We start from the raw sequence: 14,935 nt of genomic DNA on the forward strand, positions 1-14,935 counted from the left end.
TCCCGTACAAATTGAAGAAATGGTGGGGAAATTTTAGCCCCATCGAGAAATCAGCAATTACGAAAAAATTGGGCTTCCTCCCTATGCTATTCAAGGTCTCCCCGGATAATCATGTGGTTAGCGCATTACTTTCATTTTGGGATCCAGATCGTGTTGTGTTCGCATTCAAAGACTTTGAGTTAACACCCACATTGGAGGAAATCTACTATTTCACTAGTTTGAAGTATCGAGGAAGAAGTCAAATTATCCCACATGGTCAATCAGGGAAGAAGTTTCTTCGATACTTAGGATTGAAAAACACTAGGAAGCTAGGGTGTTTCAAACACAATTGGGTTTCCTTGGATTACTTATATGGGCGGTATGGATGTTCGGACAGTTACAAGTTATTCAGAAAAGAATTCTCTTGCACCTCTACCCATTGGCAAGTTAACCGTCCTATTGCATTTGTTGTGGCTTTACTAGGAACCTTGGTATTTCCACAAGAACATGGGAAGATTAGCACTTGTATATGTTATGTGGCTAAAGCACTTTTCAAAGGAGTCGACGGAAAGGAAATCACTTTGGTTCCTATGATTTTGGCTGAAATACTTCGAGCCCTCGGAAAGTGTAAAAGAGGATAAACAAGTTTCTTTGAAGGTTGCAATCTTCTTTTGCAAATGTGGGCGATGGAACATTTTTACCAACGTGATGACATGGTAGACATATGTTTTAGTAATACAAGTCATATTAACAGTTTTTATGATAGGATGAAAAAGTTTGTGTCTCCAGTTGGTACTAATGATTGGTACGAATTCTTGATTTCCTGCACTAGTGACCAAATTCAATGGAAATACCCACTACTCTCATGTCCTATTGCATTCATAAGGTGTAGAGGATTTTACTACATCGAGCTCATTGGATTGGAAGGTCTCTAACCATATGCCCCAATATGCGTGCTTCAACAGTTCGGTCAAGCACAAATGATTCCTCTACAAGCAAATATGAAATCTTCTGAAATTTCCTTCGAATCAGACTTTAAAGTCCCTAGAGTTGATAAGATTCTTCATGAATGGGATAATATCATCACGCTAGAGGTAGGAGATGGACCAGCAAGAAGAACTCCAGAATATCAGACATGGCTTCGAGAAGATCGCAATAGCATAAGCCCGAAAGGTGAACAGGGCTTTGAGGATATTAGGACGACGATTTGGATACGACACTATCATCTTGAAACCAAAATAGTTACACCAGAAATGTGGGCTCAAATGGTGAATATAATACAGATTCTGGATAATGCGAGAGCAGGATCTAACAGTGTTGGAGCATCATTTTCATCCACTTCACCATTTTGATTAAGAGCAAGAATTAGGCTAAGTCTTTATTTCTATTTTTTGTCATCTTTCCATGTATTTTGTTGATTATTGTACCCTTTTATTGTTGTTTAATGAAAATTGGATCTTTTGTCTTCCAAACTCAAATTATCTCAAGTTAATGGCTTGGATCAACCTATCATAAATCTCGTTATTTGGCATTTAGGCCCACCTTTGGCATAGAAGAGGTCCCGTGCATATTAGGTCGCATTTGTACTATTAATTTCTCTTCTTACTATGTAATTTATTTGCTATGTGGTACATGTTCCCTTATTTGCCAACACTATTTGCCTAATTGATTATTCGATTTATACTAATATATTTCTTTTCTTTTTGTTTTACAGAGGTTTCTTTTTCCTTTCTAATTTATTTCCCCAAATGTTGATTCGTGTTGACTGCGAACTGGCAGATCATCCATACTTCACTAGATCAAAAGGCCGATCACCCGCCGATATGACTGGTTCAAGTGCATCCGATCAAGATGGTTTAGGACTTGTCACTATCCCAAGAGATGAACCTGAGGCTTCAGAAGGAAGGGATCCTATTTCTTATAATGAACATATTGCTAACCTGATGCAACAAATGGCCAATATCCAAAGAGAGATCGATCGACTTCGAAACCTTACCAATTTGTCCATTAGCCTAAATACACCACTTCCCGAACATGGGGCAGATACAACTATTCCACCTGTTGACTATCCCTCGCCTCAAGACTTCCTTCCAAATCCTTCCCCTTTCAAAACCAATATGACTGCTCCTAAACAACCCGTCAACCAACCACAAGTCAATTTCGCAAACATCAACTCACAACAAACCAATCCACTACCTTTCACTACCCCTTATGTTTCCCAAACTCCAGTCCTCCAAACTACACTCACCCAAGCTCCACTCACTGAAACTAACCCACTTACCCAAAAATCCCCACTCACCCAAACCAACCCGCTCATCCAAAAATACCAAACGATCCAACATATACCTGTGACACATACTACAACTCCTAACATGCAATATGTGCCACAAGTATATGTAACAGAAGCTCAACCTTTCGTTACTCCAATACCAACCATGCCAGAAGTCGATCCATATGAGGAGATGGAAAGAAAGGCCAGATCAAAAACAAATAAAAGTGTAGCTAGGGAGATTCGTAATTTGAAAGAAGCATTCAAAAGTATCCAACTTCACAAGGAATGTGAAGGGTTTGAGTATGAGGATTTATGTGTTCATCCTGATGTTGAGTTGTCTGCAGGATATAAAGTACCAAAATTTGATGTGTTTGATGGGAAGGGAAATCCACGAGCTCATTTAAGATCGTATTGTGACAAGCTAGTTGGAGTGGGGAAAGATGAGGCCATTAGAATGAAATTATTCATAAGGAGTTTGACAGGAGAAGTACTGGATTGGTATACAAGTCAAGATCCGAAGAAATGGCATAGTTGGAGTATCATGGCACAGGATTTCATGGATAGGTTCAAGTTCAACACTGAGGCCATACCAGATAGATTCTATTTGATGAAATTAGAAAAAAAGTCGACGGAGTCTTTTACAGAATATGCCATGAGATGGAGAGCAGATGCTGCAAAAGTTCAACCTCCGATGATAGAAAGTGAGATGACCTCCCTTTTTATACAATCTCAAAAATATGCAACGTATTATGAAAAGATGATAAGCGTGGTAGGATAAAAGTTCTTTGAAGTTGTAAGGATGGGAGAATTCATTGAAGAAGGTATAAAAACTGGGAGAATCACTAATTTGGCAGCCTTGCAAGCAACAAGTAAAGCAATTCAGTCAGATTCAATTGGAGGAGCCTTTAAGAAGAAGAAGGACGGAGTGTCCGCTGTCATGACCATCCAGGAATGTAGGCCAAACCAAATGTTAACATACCAAAACCCTTTACCCCAACCTTCATACCATAGTCAGTATACCCAAGTCCCTCAGCCATATTACCAGCCTTCTGTCGCCCCTTATCCAGTTTACACCACTCAGCCAATATATTATCCATCCAGAGTGCCCACTTATCCAAATCCCTCACAATACCGACCAATATACCCACCTCAATCCCATTATCAAACACAAATTCGCCCATCAAATCCACCAAGGCCCCGCCCAAACTTTGAAAGAAGACCACCCAAAACTTATACACCTTTAGCCGAACCTTTATCCCAATTATATGAAAGGTTGAGAACCGCAGGGATACTCCAACCAATCCAAGCACGAATTCCCAACCCCCTTCCCGGATGGTATGATGACACTAAGCATTGCGTCTATCACTCTGGAGCTGCTGGACATGACACCGAAAACTGTCTTACTCTCAAGGACAAGATTGATGCATTAATCAAAGAAGGAGTTATTCAACTCAGAGGTGCTGCCCCCAATGTAAATAACAATCCTCTTCCAAATCATGAGAATGTGAACATGATTACCATTGATGAAGAATGCAATTTGGAAGGGACTATTTTGCCAATCAAAGAAGAGAAAAATGTCATGGCATCAGCCTTTATTGCTCCCATTATCACAATCCAGGCGCGAGCGCCATTTGAAGTGGAAGTTTTGGTTCCTAAACCTAAGATTACGGTTTTGGTTGCTCAATCAACTCATTTTGATACTAAAGCAGTTCCCTGGAGTTACTCAACTGACACAAAGGACAAAGGGAAAGGAAAGGTAGTTGTAGAAGCTGCTGCTGTCGGAATGACAAGATCGGGGCGATGTTATGCCTCTGAAGGTGTTGCACGAATCGTACCGAATAAGGAAGTTAATCAAAAGAGGATTGTGACAGAAGCTGAAATAGAGGATTTCTGGAGGAAAATGCCAACAAAAGAATATTCTGTTGTTGAACAGTTGAAGAAGACTCCCGCCCAAATTTCCTTGATGTCATTATTGATGAGTTCTGAAACTCACAGGAGCGCTTTGGTGAAAGTTCTAAGTGAAGCTTATGTTCCGGCCAATATCACAAGTGAGAATCTTTCAGCCATGGTAGGGCAGGTTTTAGAAGCAAACAAAGTCTGTTTTCACGAAGAGGAATTACCATCTGAAGGTTTGGGACATAACAAAGCGTTGAACATCACTGTCAGGTGTAGGGACAAGTTTGTTTCTAGAGTTCTTATTGACAATGGTTCAGCTGTTAACATATGTCCTTTCAATACCCTTCGAGCTTTGGGAATTAATATCGGGAAAATTCGTGAAAGTCATGTGAGGGTTAGAGGTTTTGATGGGACACAAAGGGAAGTCATTGGCAAAATTGATTTGCCACTGCAAATTGGACCCGAGGAGTTCGTGGTAGAATTCCAAGTATTGGACATACCTGCTAGTTACAATTTATTGCTTGGGAGGCCTTGGATCCATATGGCTGGTGCGGTCCCTTCTACCCTGCACCAAAATTTGAAATTTATTTGGAACCACCACGAGATTATTGTTCACGGAGAAGGTAGTAATTCCATGTATCCTGGCAATTCAATCCCTGTTGTTGAAAGTATGGAAGAACTGGATGGGTCTGTGTTCCATACCAAAGAAATTATGTGTGTCCATCAAACCGAAAGGGTAAAGTTGCCACGTGTGCTTATGATGGTGGCTTGGGAAATGTTGAAGAATGGTTTCGTGCCTGGTCGAGGTCTTGGAGTGAACTTGGGTGGAATAGTGGAACTAATTCAATTGTCGGGCCAGAAATACACCTTTGGTTTAGGATACAAGCCTACTCCTAAAAAAGTCTCATTGGCCGATCTCAAAAGGAAAAGTGACATTTCATTTCCCCATCCCATTCCGCACTTGAATCAGTCATTTTCCAAGGCATATATTATAAAGGAATCAGAGGAAGACGCTGAAGACACCCTCGTGGAAGGACTCAAAAACTTATTTATGGAAGAAGTGGAATGCAACATGATCTTGGAGGATTGTACCGAGATTCCGACCATATGGAATGTGGAGCCTGGAGATGCTTTGAACAATTGGACTTATAACCCATCCCCGTTTCCTCGAAAATCTTGGTAGACGTTTGTATTAGAACTAATGAAATAACATGATTCAAAATTGAGGCCTGAATCATGTTTAAGAATCTTTAAATGTTTTGCCTCCACTTTTGAAATCTTAAATGCCACATCTAAGCCATATTTTCTGCTTTAAATTTCAAAATTTTGTACTTAATTATAAATTTTATTTATTTATTTTTACTCCCTTTCAGCGAGCAAATTAATGAATCTGTCAATATCGAGAATGTGACATGTAATGAAATAAGCAAACAAATCTCAAATACCGAGCAATCTTTTGCGGAATATGAAGAAGAGGTGCAACCTGAAGAGTTGGCTGAAGATTTTGAACATTTTGAGAATAAAATAAAGCCAAATTTGGATGAAACTGAGACGGTAAATTTGGGAGATTCAGAACTAATGAAAGAAACAAGAATTAGCATCCATTTGAATCCGTCTCAAAGAAAGGAACTTATTGATCCTTTGGGACAATATATGGATGTATTTGCATGGTCTTATGATGATATGCCGGGTCTAAGCACAAACATTGTTTCACATAAGTTGCCGACTGATCTATCTTGTCCCCCAGTCAAGCAAAAGCCAAGGAAGATCAAGCCTGATCTGAGTTTAAAAGTTAAGAAAGAAGTTTCTAAGCAAATCGATGCCAACGTCATCCGAGTCACAAAGTATCCTACATGGTTAGCTAATATAGTGCCAGTGCCAAAGAAAGATGGAAAAATCAGAGTATGTGTAGACTATCAAGACCTCAACAAGGCAAGTCCGAAAGATGAATTTCCACTTCAAAACATTCACATACTTATTGATAATTGTGCAAAGCATGAGTTGCAGTCATTTATTGATTGCTTTGCAGGCTACCATCAAATTCTAATGGATGAGGAAGATGCTGATAAAACGACATTAATCACACCTTGGGGAGTGTATTGTTATCGAGTAATGCCTTTTGGACTCAAGAATGCAGGAGCAACATACATGAGAGCTATGACTACCATTTTTCATGACATAATCCATAAGGAGATTGAAGTCTATGTAGATGATGTCATTATCAAGTCACAAAAGAGCTCTAATCACCTCACAGATTTGAAGAAGTTCTTTGATAGGTTGAGGCGGTATAATCTGAAATTAAATCCTGCAAAGTGTGCATTTGGTGTCCCTGCTGGAAAGTTGTTGGGTTTCATTATGAGTAGGAAGGGCATAGAATTGGATCCTTCAAAAATAAAGGCTATTCAAGACTTGCCCCCTCCAAAGAGTCGAAAGGATGTAATGAGTTTTCTTGGTCGACTAAATTACATTAGTCGATTCATTGCACAGTCGACTATAATTTGTGAACCAATCTTCAAGTTGTTGAGGAAAGATGCTGCCATTAAATGGATTGAAGATTGTCAACAAGCTTTTGACAGAATCAAGGAGTACTTGTCTAGTTCGCCCGTCTTGGTGCCTCCAAAACCGGGGAGACCATTGCTACTATATATGTCAGTATCGGACAATGCATTTGGATGTGTGTTAGGACAACATGATGAAACTGGGAGGAAAGAACAGGCTATATACTACTTGAGTAAGAAATTCACGCCTTATGAAGCCCGATATACTTTATTGGAACGCACTTGTTGTGCCTTGACTTGGGTTGCACAAAAGTTAAGACATTACTTATGCGCGTATACCACTTTTCTCATCTCAAGGATGGATCCACTTAAATACATATTTCAGAAGCCTATGCCAATGGGGAAGTTGGCAATATGGCAAATTTTACTAAGTGAATTCGATATTATTTATGTCACTCAGAAGGCCATCAAAGGACAAGCGCTTGCTGATCATCTTGCTGAAAACCCTGTGGATGAAGAGTACGAGCCTCTTAAAACTTATTTCCCTGATGAAGAGGTGTTATTTATTGGAGAGGATATTTTAGAAGAATATCATGGGTGGAGGATGTTCTTTGATGGTGCTGCAAATTCTAAAGGAGTCGGTGCTGGGGCAGTGCTTATCTCAGAATCAGGTCAACATTATCCAGTCTCAGCGAAATTCAAGTTTCTATGCACTAACAATATGGCGGAGTATGAAGCTTGTATTCTTGGACTCAGAATGGCTGTTGATATGAATATACAAGAATTGTTGGTTATAGGTGACTCAGACTTATTGATTCACCAGGTACAAGGTGAATGGAGCACCAAGAATGTGAAGATACTCCCCTATTTGCAATGTGTGAAGGAAATATGCAAGAAATTTATCAAGATAGAGTTCAGGCATATTCCTAGAGCTCAAAATGAATTCGCAGATGCCTTGGCAACCATGTCTTCTATGATTCAACATCCAGACAAGAATTACATAGATCCAATCAAAATCAATGTGCAGGATCAACCGGCCTATTGTTTCCATGTGGATGAAGAAATAGATGGAGAACCATGGTACTATGATATTGTGAGGTATCTCAAAGAAGGAGATTATCCAGAAGGCATAAGCAATATTCAAAAGAGAACACTGCGGAGGCTTGCAAATCACTTTTTCTTAAGTGGAGAAATCCTTTATAGGAAGACTCCAGATTTAGGTTTATTAAGGTGTGTTGACTCCCAAGAGGCAAGCAAGTTGATTGAAGAAATACATGGGGGTACTTGCGGGCCACACATGAATGGTTTTACTTTGGCAAAGAAGATTGTGCGGGCCAGATATTTCTGGATGACTATGGAAACAGACTGCATTCGCTTTGTGAGGAAATGTCATCAATGTCAGATTCATGGTGATTTGATCCGAGTTCCACCGAATAAACTCAATGTGACGAGTTCTCCTTGGCCGTTCGTAGCCTGGGGCATGGATGTCATCGGTCCTATTGAGCCAGCCGCATCAAATGGACACAGGTTCATTTTGGTAGCTATCTATTACTTCGCAAAATGGGTAGAAGCATCCTCACATAAGTCTGTGACAAAAAAGGTGGTGACAGATTTCGTTCGCAATAACATAGTTTGTAGATTTGGCATCCCCCATTCAATTATAACAGATAATGGAGCTAACCTCAATAGCGGTTTGATGCATGAGATATGTGATAAGTTCAAAATCATTCACTGCAATTCTACTCCTTATCGACCACAGATGAATGGAGCAGTTGAGGCTGCCAACAAGAATATCAAAAGAATATTGCGAAAGATGATTGATAATTATAAGCATTGGCATGAAAATTTACCGTTTGCCCTCCTTGGCTATCGCACCACGATTAGGACTTCGACTGGGGCAACACCTTATCTTTTGGTTTATGGAACAGAAGCAGTATTACCAATGGAAGTTGAGATACCATCCCTGAGGATAATCCAAGAAGCTGAGTTGAGTGATGCCAAATGGATACAAAGCCGATATGAACAATTGATGCTCATTGATGAAAAGAGAATAAATGCAGTTTGTCACGGACAACTTTATCAACATAGGATGGCCAAATCTTTCAATAAAAAGGTAAGACTGAGACAGTTCAGGCCTGGACAATTGGTGTTAAAACGGATATCCCCGCACCAAGAAGAAGCTAAGGGAAAGTTTGCGCCTAATTGGCATGGGCCTTATGTGGTTCACAGAGTGTTGACTGGAGGAGCGGTGATTCTAGCAGAAATGGACGGAAAGATATGGCCGAAAGCCATCAATTCAGATGCGATTAAAAAATACTATGTCTAGGAGCCTTTATATTGTTTTCATGTAATATTTCATGTAATATTGAAGAACTACGTTCCGACCTGATTCCCTTGGCGGGATACGTAGGAAACCCATATCGGGTCTGGTCACTTAGAAGAAATTATAAAGAAGATCCCATTGTTATGTACTATGAACTACGCCTGGCCTGATTCCCTTGGTGGGATACGTAGGCGGCCTGTATCGGCTTCGGTCACATTATGAGAAAATTTTCATTTCCCTCTTTCTTATTATTATTTCGTATATGATAATTACGTATAGTCTAGTTCATGTTGGATACCTAGGCAACCAGTAAAGGACTCGGCCCCTTTGTTTCAATTCTCAAGGAATGTATTCACGAATTGCGTATGGTTCGGTCTTTCGTTATCATGATGAAATATCATTATCTCTCTTTACCAAAACTGGGACAGTTTTGCGGGCAACATTAGAAGAAGACATCAAGAAAATTGAAGAGTATGTGGGAAATAGAATAATCAGGTTGAAGAAAGACTCCAGAAAAGGACGTTTGCTTCGTTTCACGACATGTCGCAATCTAAAATTTTGCAGAAATTCTTTACTATTATATATATATATATATAATTTATCTTATTACTTTTAATATGAATCTTTACACCAAATATTTTCCTGTTATTTATTAGCCAAGATTTAGAATAGATGGGGATTGCAAGTCCAAACTAAGTAGAAGAAAGAAGGAGTATGAAGAGCCAAGGCTTCAAAGTCAATGCGAATCAACCTCCCCCAAAACTCATAATTTTTCTTTGAATGCAGGCTTGCCAGAATTATCGGCCAATAAAGAGGTCAACATATTTACAGCCTCGGAAGGATCATATGCTGAATGGTTTGAATTACTTATAAATTTATGTTTTAAATCAAGCTTCTCGAAAATTCCAAATATCTTGATTTCACAAATATTTTTAGTTGTACTACCTAGATATTAAATGCCCCGCATAAATATTCTCAAATGCACTCCACGAATACTTTCAAATAATTCTAAGTGCAATACGCTATACAAATGCTTTCAGATATCTTTGAACACATCGCACAGATGTCTTGAAATCTTTTTAAATGCACTGCACAAATGCTTTCAATTATTATCAAATGCACTGCACAAATGCTTTCAATTATTATCAAATGCATTGCACAAATACTTTCAAATATTATCAAATGCACTGCACAAATGCTTTCAGATATTATCAAATGCACTGCACAAATGCTTTAAATTATTATCAAAAGCACTGCACAAATGCTTTCAAATATTATCAAATGCACTGCACAAATGCTTTCAAATATTATCAAATGCACTACACAAATGCTTTCAAACATTATCAAATGCACTGCACTAATGCTTTCCAGTATATTCAAATGCACTACACAAATGCTTACAATTAATTCAAATGCACTGGACAAATGCTTTCGATATATTCAAATATTTTATTGCACTCCACATGGCTTTCAATTGCTTTCTACTGCTTTGCACAAATGCTTTAAATACAATTGTATAAAACGCTTGCAAAGTTGCAATATTTGCAAAGACATCATTTTCATTAATCATTGACTTGAGGAGTTGCAATCTTCATTAAAGTCGCATTCTTCATAAATCATTTGGGTTAAAGCCTCATTTCATTAATCATTGCTGAAAGACACCACTATCATGAATCATCGGCCTTAAAACTCTATTTTTCATACGCTTCGATTTTATTTAATCATTACGGCTTGCAAGGCCGCATTTTCATATACTCGCACCCTAGAGATGTCATTCCCATAAGCTTATTGCACATTGCTCTATATTTAATATTTACTAATTGTCTTATCAAGTTTAAGTTTTGCAGAAGCCGCAGCATAACGTGGAATTGTTTCTAAGCAGTGAACGAAGGATGTTTGTTGGAAAGTCAAACTCACCAACAATGGTCATGAATCTACTCTCGAACTCTACTCAACCTATTCAGGTTTTAAAATCCAGTCTTGCCATTATTCGTTATTGGGACGATTTCTTTGGGGTTAGGCTTTACTTCGTTCTTCCCAATATTCTCGCCTCTTGTCGAGTCCAGGTTTTTAATTCCACTTTTATCTCTTTATATTGTCAATACGCTCCCTTTTGCTTCACTTCATTTTTTAAATAACTCTTCACATGTTCAATCTTATTCTTCTCTGTGGCCACCTCTGTCAATACTTTCTCATTCACTAATACTGGCACGATTTTATAAATGATGGCGTTTATAATTCGCTCCACCCTATTCTGGCATAACTTCAAAGCTGCACTCGGCTTGAATCCCAAAAGATTCGAGACTTGTTGGTAACTCAAAAGCAAAATTCATCCACAATTTTTTTCACAATTTTTTTTTCTTTTTCTTTCTTTTTTTCTTTTTCTTATCTTCATATTTTCATAAACTTCATTTCAACATTGATGGCCGGGACAAAATTGGCTATTATGTCAACTTCTTTGCCCAAAAACTCTTTCATCGCCTTCGGTCAAAGAGGAACAGCTGTTGACATCCAATTTTTACCCTCAACAACGTAATTTTTATAAAAAATAATAATAATACAATAATAATAAAATATATATATAAAATTAAATAATAATAATAATAATAATAAAACGAAATATACATATGTGGTATCATCATTTTAAATTAATTTCTCTCTCTCTCTATATAGCTATATATATATATATATATATATATATATATATATATATATATATATATATAAAATAATTCTTGAATATAATATATTTTATTATTTATTCAAAAAAATTGTCTCAAAAGATTTTTATTTTTAAAATAAATAGCTATGTTAATTAGTTTGATTTAATTAATAGACTCATATTTCAAGTTAATTTATTTAAACTGAAGTTAATTATTTACTTTGTCAAAAATGAGAGGTTTGTTAATTAATTAATGCATACTCATCTTATTTTAATTTTAGACTTCTTCAATTTTAATTAAATTAAAATAATTGGCTTTCATAAAACCATGCATATTTTCAAGTGTATTTTAAATAATTTGTCATCTTCATAACATATGCATTTTTTTGTTATATAGTCATTATCTCTTAGTAATATTTAAATTTGACTTATAAAAAGAAAATTATTATTTACCATAATTAATTATTTCATAAATTAATAATTAGTTACAATGAGGTTAATCATTTTACTTTTGTTAAAATTAAGAAGATCGTAAATTAATTTGTCTAATTTGATAACCAATTTCACTAATTAATTTTACGTTTTCATTACTTCTCCTAAATAACAAATAATTAATATTGAATTAACAATTTTATTTTTTATTTTTATTTTTTATTCTTTCATTTATACTACAACACGCAAATAATATATATGTCATCTCCTCGTCAAAAAATAAAAATAAATAAATCAATAAATAATAATAATAATAATAATAAATAAAGAAATAATAAAAAATATATATTATTTATTCATCCGAAAATAAAAATAATTAAAAATAAAATAATAATATTCTGCACACCTTTTTGTCCCTCTTTTAAAATAATAATAAATAAATAAATAATTAAATAATGTTAATCTTCCGTAAAATAAAAAATAATAATAAAAAAAAATAATAATAATAATAAAAAAAATAATTTACTACCCACACTTTGTCCCCTCCCATTTCCCCATATATATATATATATATATATATATATATATATATATATATATATACTATCTACCATACTTTGTACCTTTTTTTTTATTATTTTTTTTATTTATTATATTTTCAAAATAATAAATAAATTATTTTATTTAATTCGAAAAATAATATAATATATAATGATATATTCCGCCGCACTTTTGTCCCCCTTTTTAAAAATAAAAATAAAAATAAAAAAATAAAAAAATAAAAAAATAATTCCATATTCATCCAACCAAAAAAAATAATAATAATTAAAAAATAAAATAATATATATATATTTATATAATATTCTGCCGTACTTTTGTCCTCTCCCCGTTTCCCTATACTAATAAAAAACTAACGCGTGCCCCCGCCCATATCCCTTTGTCTCTAAGCTATATATATATTTATATTCATCCGAAATAAATAAAATAAACAAATAATTTTGCATATCCAAATATATATATATATATATATATATATATATATATATATATATATATATTATATTCATCCGATTTTTATTATTATTCTTTTTTTATTTTATCTTTTTTAATAAAAATTTAAAAAAAAAAATTAAAATTATTTTAATCCACGCGTGCCATACCCATACCTATATTAATACTATATTAATAATGCCCATCACCCGTTGTCCCCTATTTAAAAAATAAATAATAATAAACATTAAATAATAATAAAATATATAATTGTTTTCTTATCATCCAAATAATTTAAAAAATGAATATAATAATATATATATATATATTTTTCGCCGCACTTTTGTACTATTTTAATATATATATATATATATATATATATATTCATTCGATTTTTATTTATCTTTTTTAATAAAAATTAAAAAAGTAATAATATTATTTTAATCCACGCGTGCCCCGCCCATCATCCTTTGTCTCTGCAGAATATATATATATATATATATATTCATCTGATTAAAAAAAAAAGAGTATAATATATATTTCCGCCTCCGTATTATTTTATTAATTTATCCACTCCGCATTATTTTATATTTTCTGCCCATTCCGCATTATTTTATTAATTTTCCACTCCGCATTATTTTAATCATCCGGCATTCCCTTTCATTTCCCTATATATACCCGGTTACTCACTCTAAAAAATGAACACAAACAGAATAGGGAAGAACACTAAAAAAAAATCTTACACTCTCATTTTAAGTATCTTCTTGTAAAAGAATTTTTTGAATTTTCTCTCAATTTGAACTCGATTTTACTTGAAAAACGAGGGTATATTCGTGACCAAAGCATTTCCGTTCACTGCCCAGCAACAGGTAATATTTACTCCGTTCTTCTTTTATTTTTCGTTGTTATTATCATAAAATGTTATCCTAAATTATTATCTTGCTAATTTCATCATTATTTTCTTGTTTGCATGAACACTCCTGGAGCAAAAAAATGAAGTCTTGATCTGAGACTTGATATAATCATCATACCCTCACATGGAGTCCATATCCTAGATCTTTTGAATAGCAAACAAATAAGATGACCATATTCAGCATCAATCCCGGCTGTTTATATTTCCAACATTTATTATTGCTGTTATTATTCTTATTATCATTATTATTAGTGTCTTTATTTGCTGTCGTTATTATTATATTTATTATTATTTTTCATTATTAGTATTAGTAGTAGTATGTAGTACTATTTTTCTTTTTTTTATTTGTTATTAGTATCGTTATTGTCATTGCTATTTTCGTTATTAGTGTTATTATTAGCAGTAGTGGTATTTTTATTTACTATTATCATTATTATATGTATTATTATTTTCGTTATTAATATTATTAGTAGTACTATTATTATTATTATTATTATTATTATCATTTTCGTTATTATTATTATTATTATTATTATTATTATTATTATTATTTGCATTATTATTATTATCATTTTCGTCATTATTATGAATAGCTATTTTTACTATTATTATTACTTCGTTAATATTATTATCATCATTTTCATTACTATTATTATTATTATTATTATTATTATTATTATTATTATTATTTTCGTCATTATTATTATTATTAGTAGCAATGTTTTTTTTTTATTCACTATTATTACTATCATTGTTAGTATTTTTGTTATTATTATTGTTATTACTATTATCATTACTAGTATAGTTATCATTATTAATATCATCATCATTATCATTATTATTATTATCATTATTTATTGTTATTATCATTATTATTATTTTTATTATTATCATTATTATTATTTTTATTATTATCATTATTATTATATTTGTCGATATTTTATTTATTATTATTATTATTATTATTATT

The 14,935-nt window shown here is 34.0% G+C and overlaps 1 protein-coding gene across 1 annotated transcript; it reads left to right on the top strand.

Moving 5' to 3' along the window:
• Nucleotides 1-3,050: 3,050 nt before the first annotated feature.
• On the top strand, nucleotides 3,051-8,971 carry LOC129899766 (uncharacterized). The gene is made up of 2 exons (XM_055974787.1): nucleotides 3,051-5,326; nucleotides 5,521-8,971. Exons 1-2 carry the CDS (start codon nucleotides 3,051-3,053, stop codon nucleotides 8,969-8,971), a joined length of 5,727 nt encoding a protein of 1,908 aa, XP_055830762.1.
• The last annotated feature ends 5,964 nt before the right edge of the window (nucleotides 8,972-14,935 follow it).

The sequence above is a fragment of the Solanum dulcamara genome, chromosome 8 (assembly GCF_947179165.1).
Source record: "Solanum dulcamara chromosome 8, daSolDulc1.2, whole genome shotgun sequence".
Classification (NCBI taxonomy): Eukaryota; Viridiplantae; Streptophyta; class Magnoliopsida; order Solanales; family Solanaceae; genus Solanum; species Solanum dulcamara.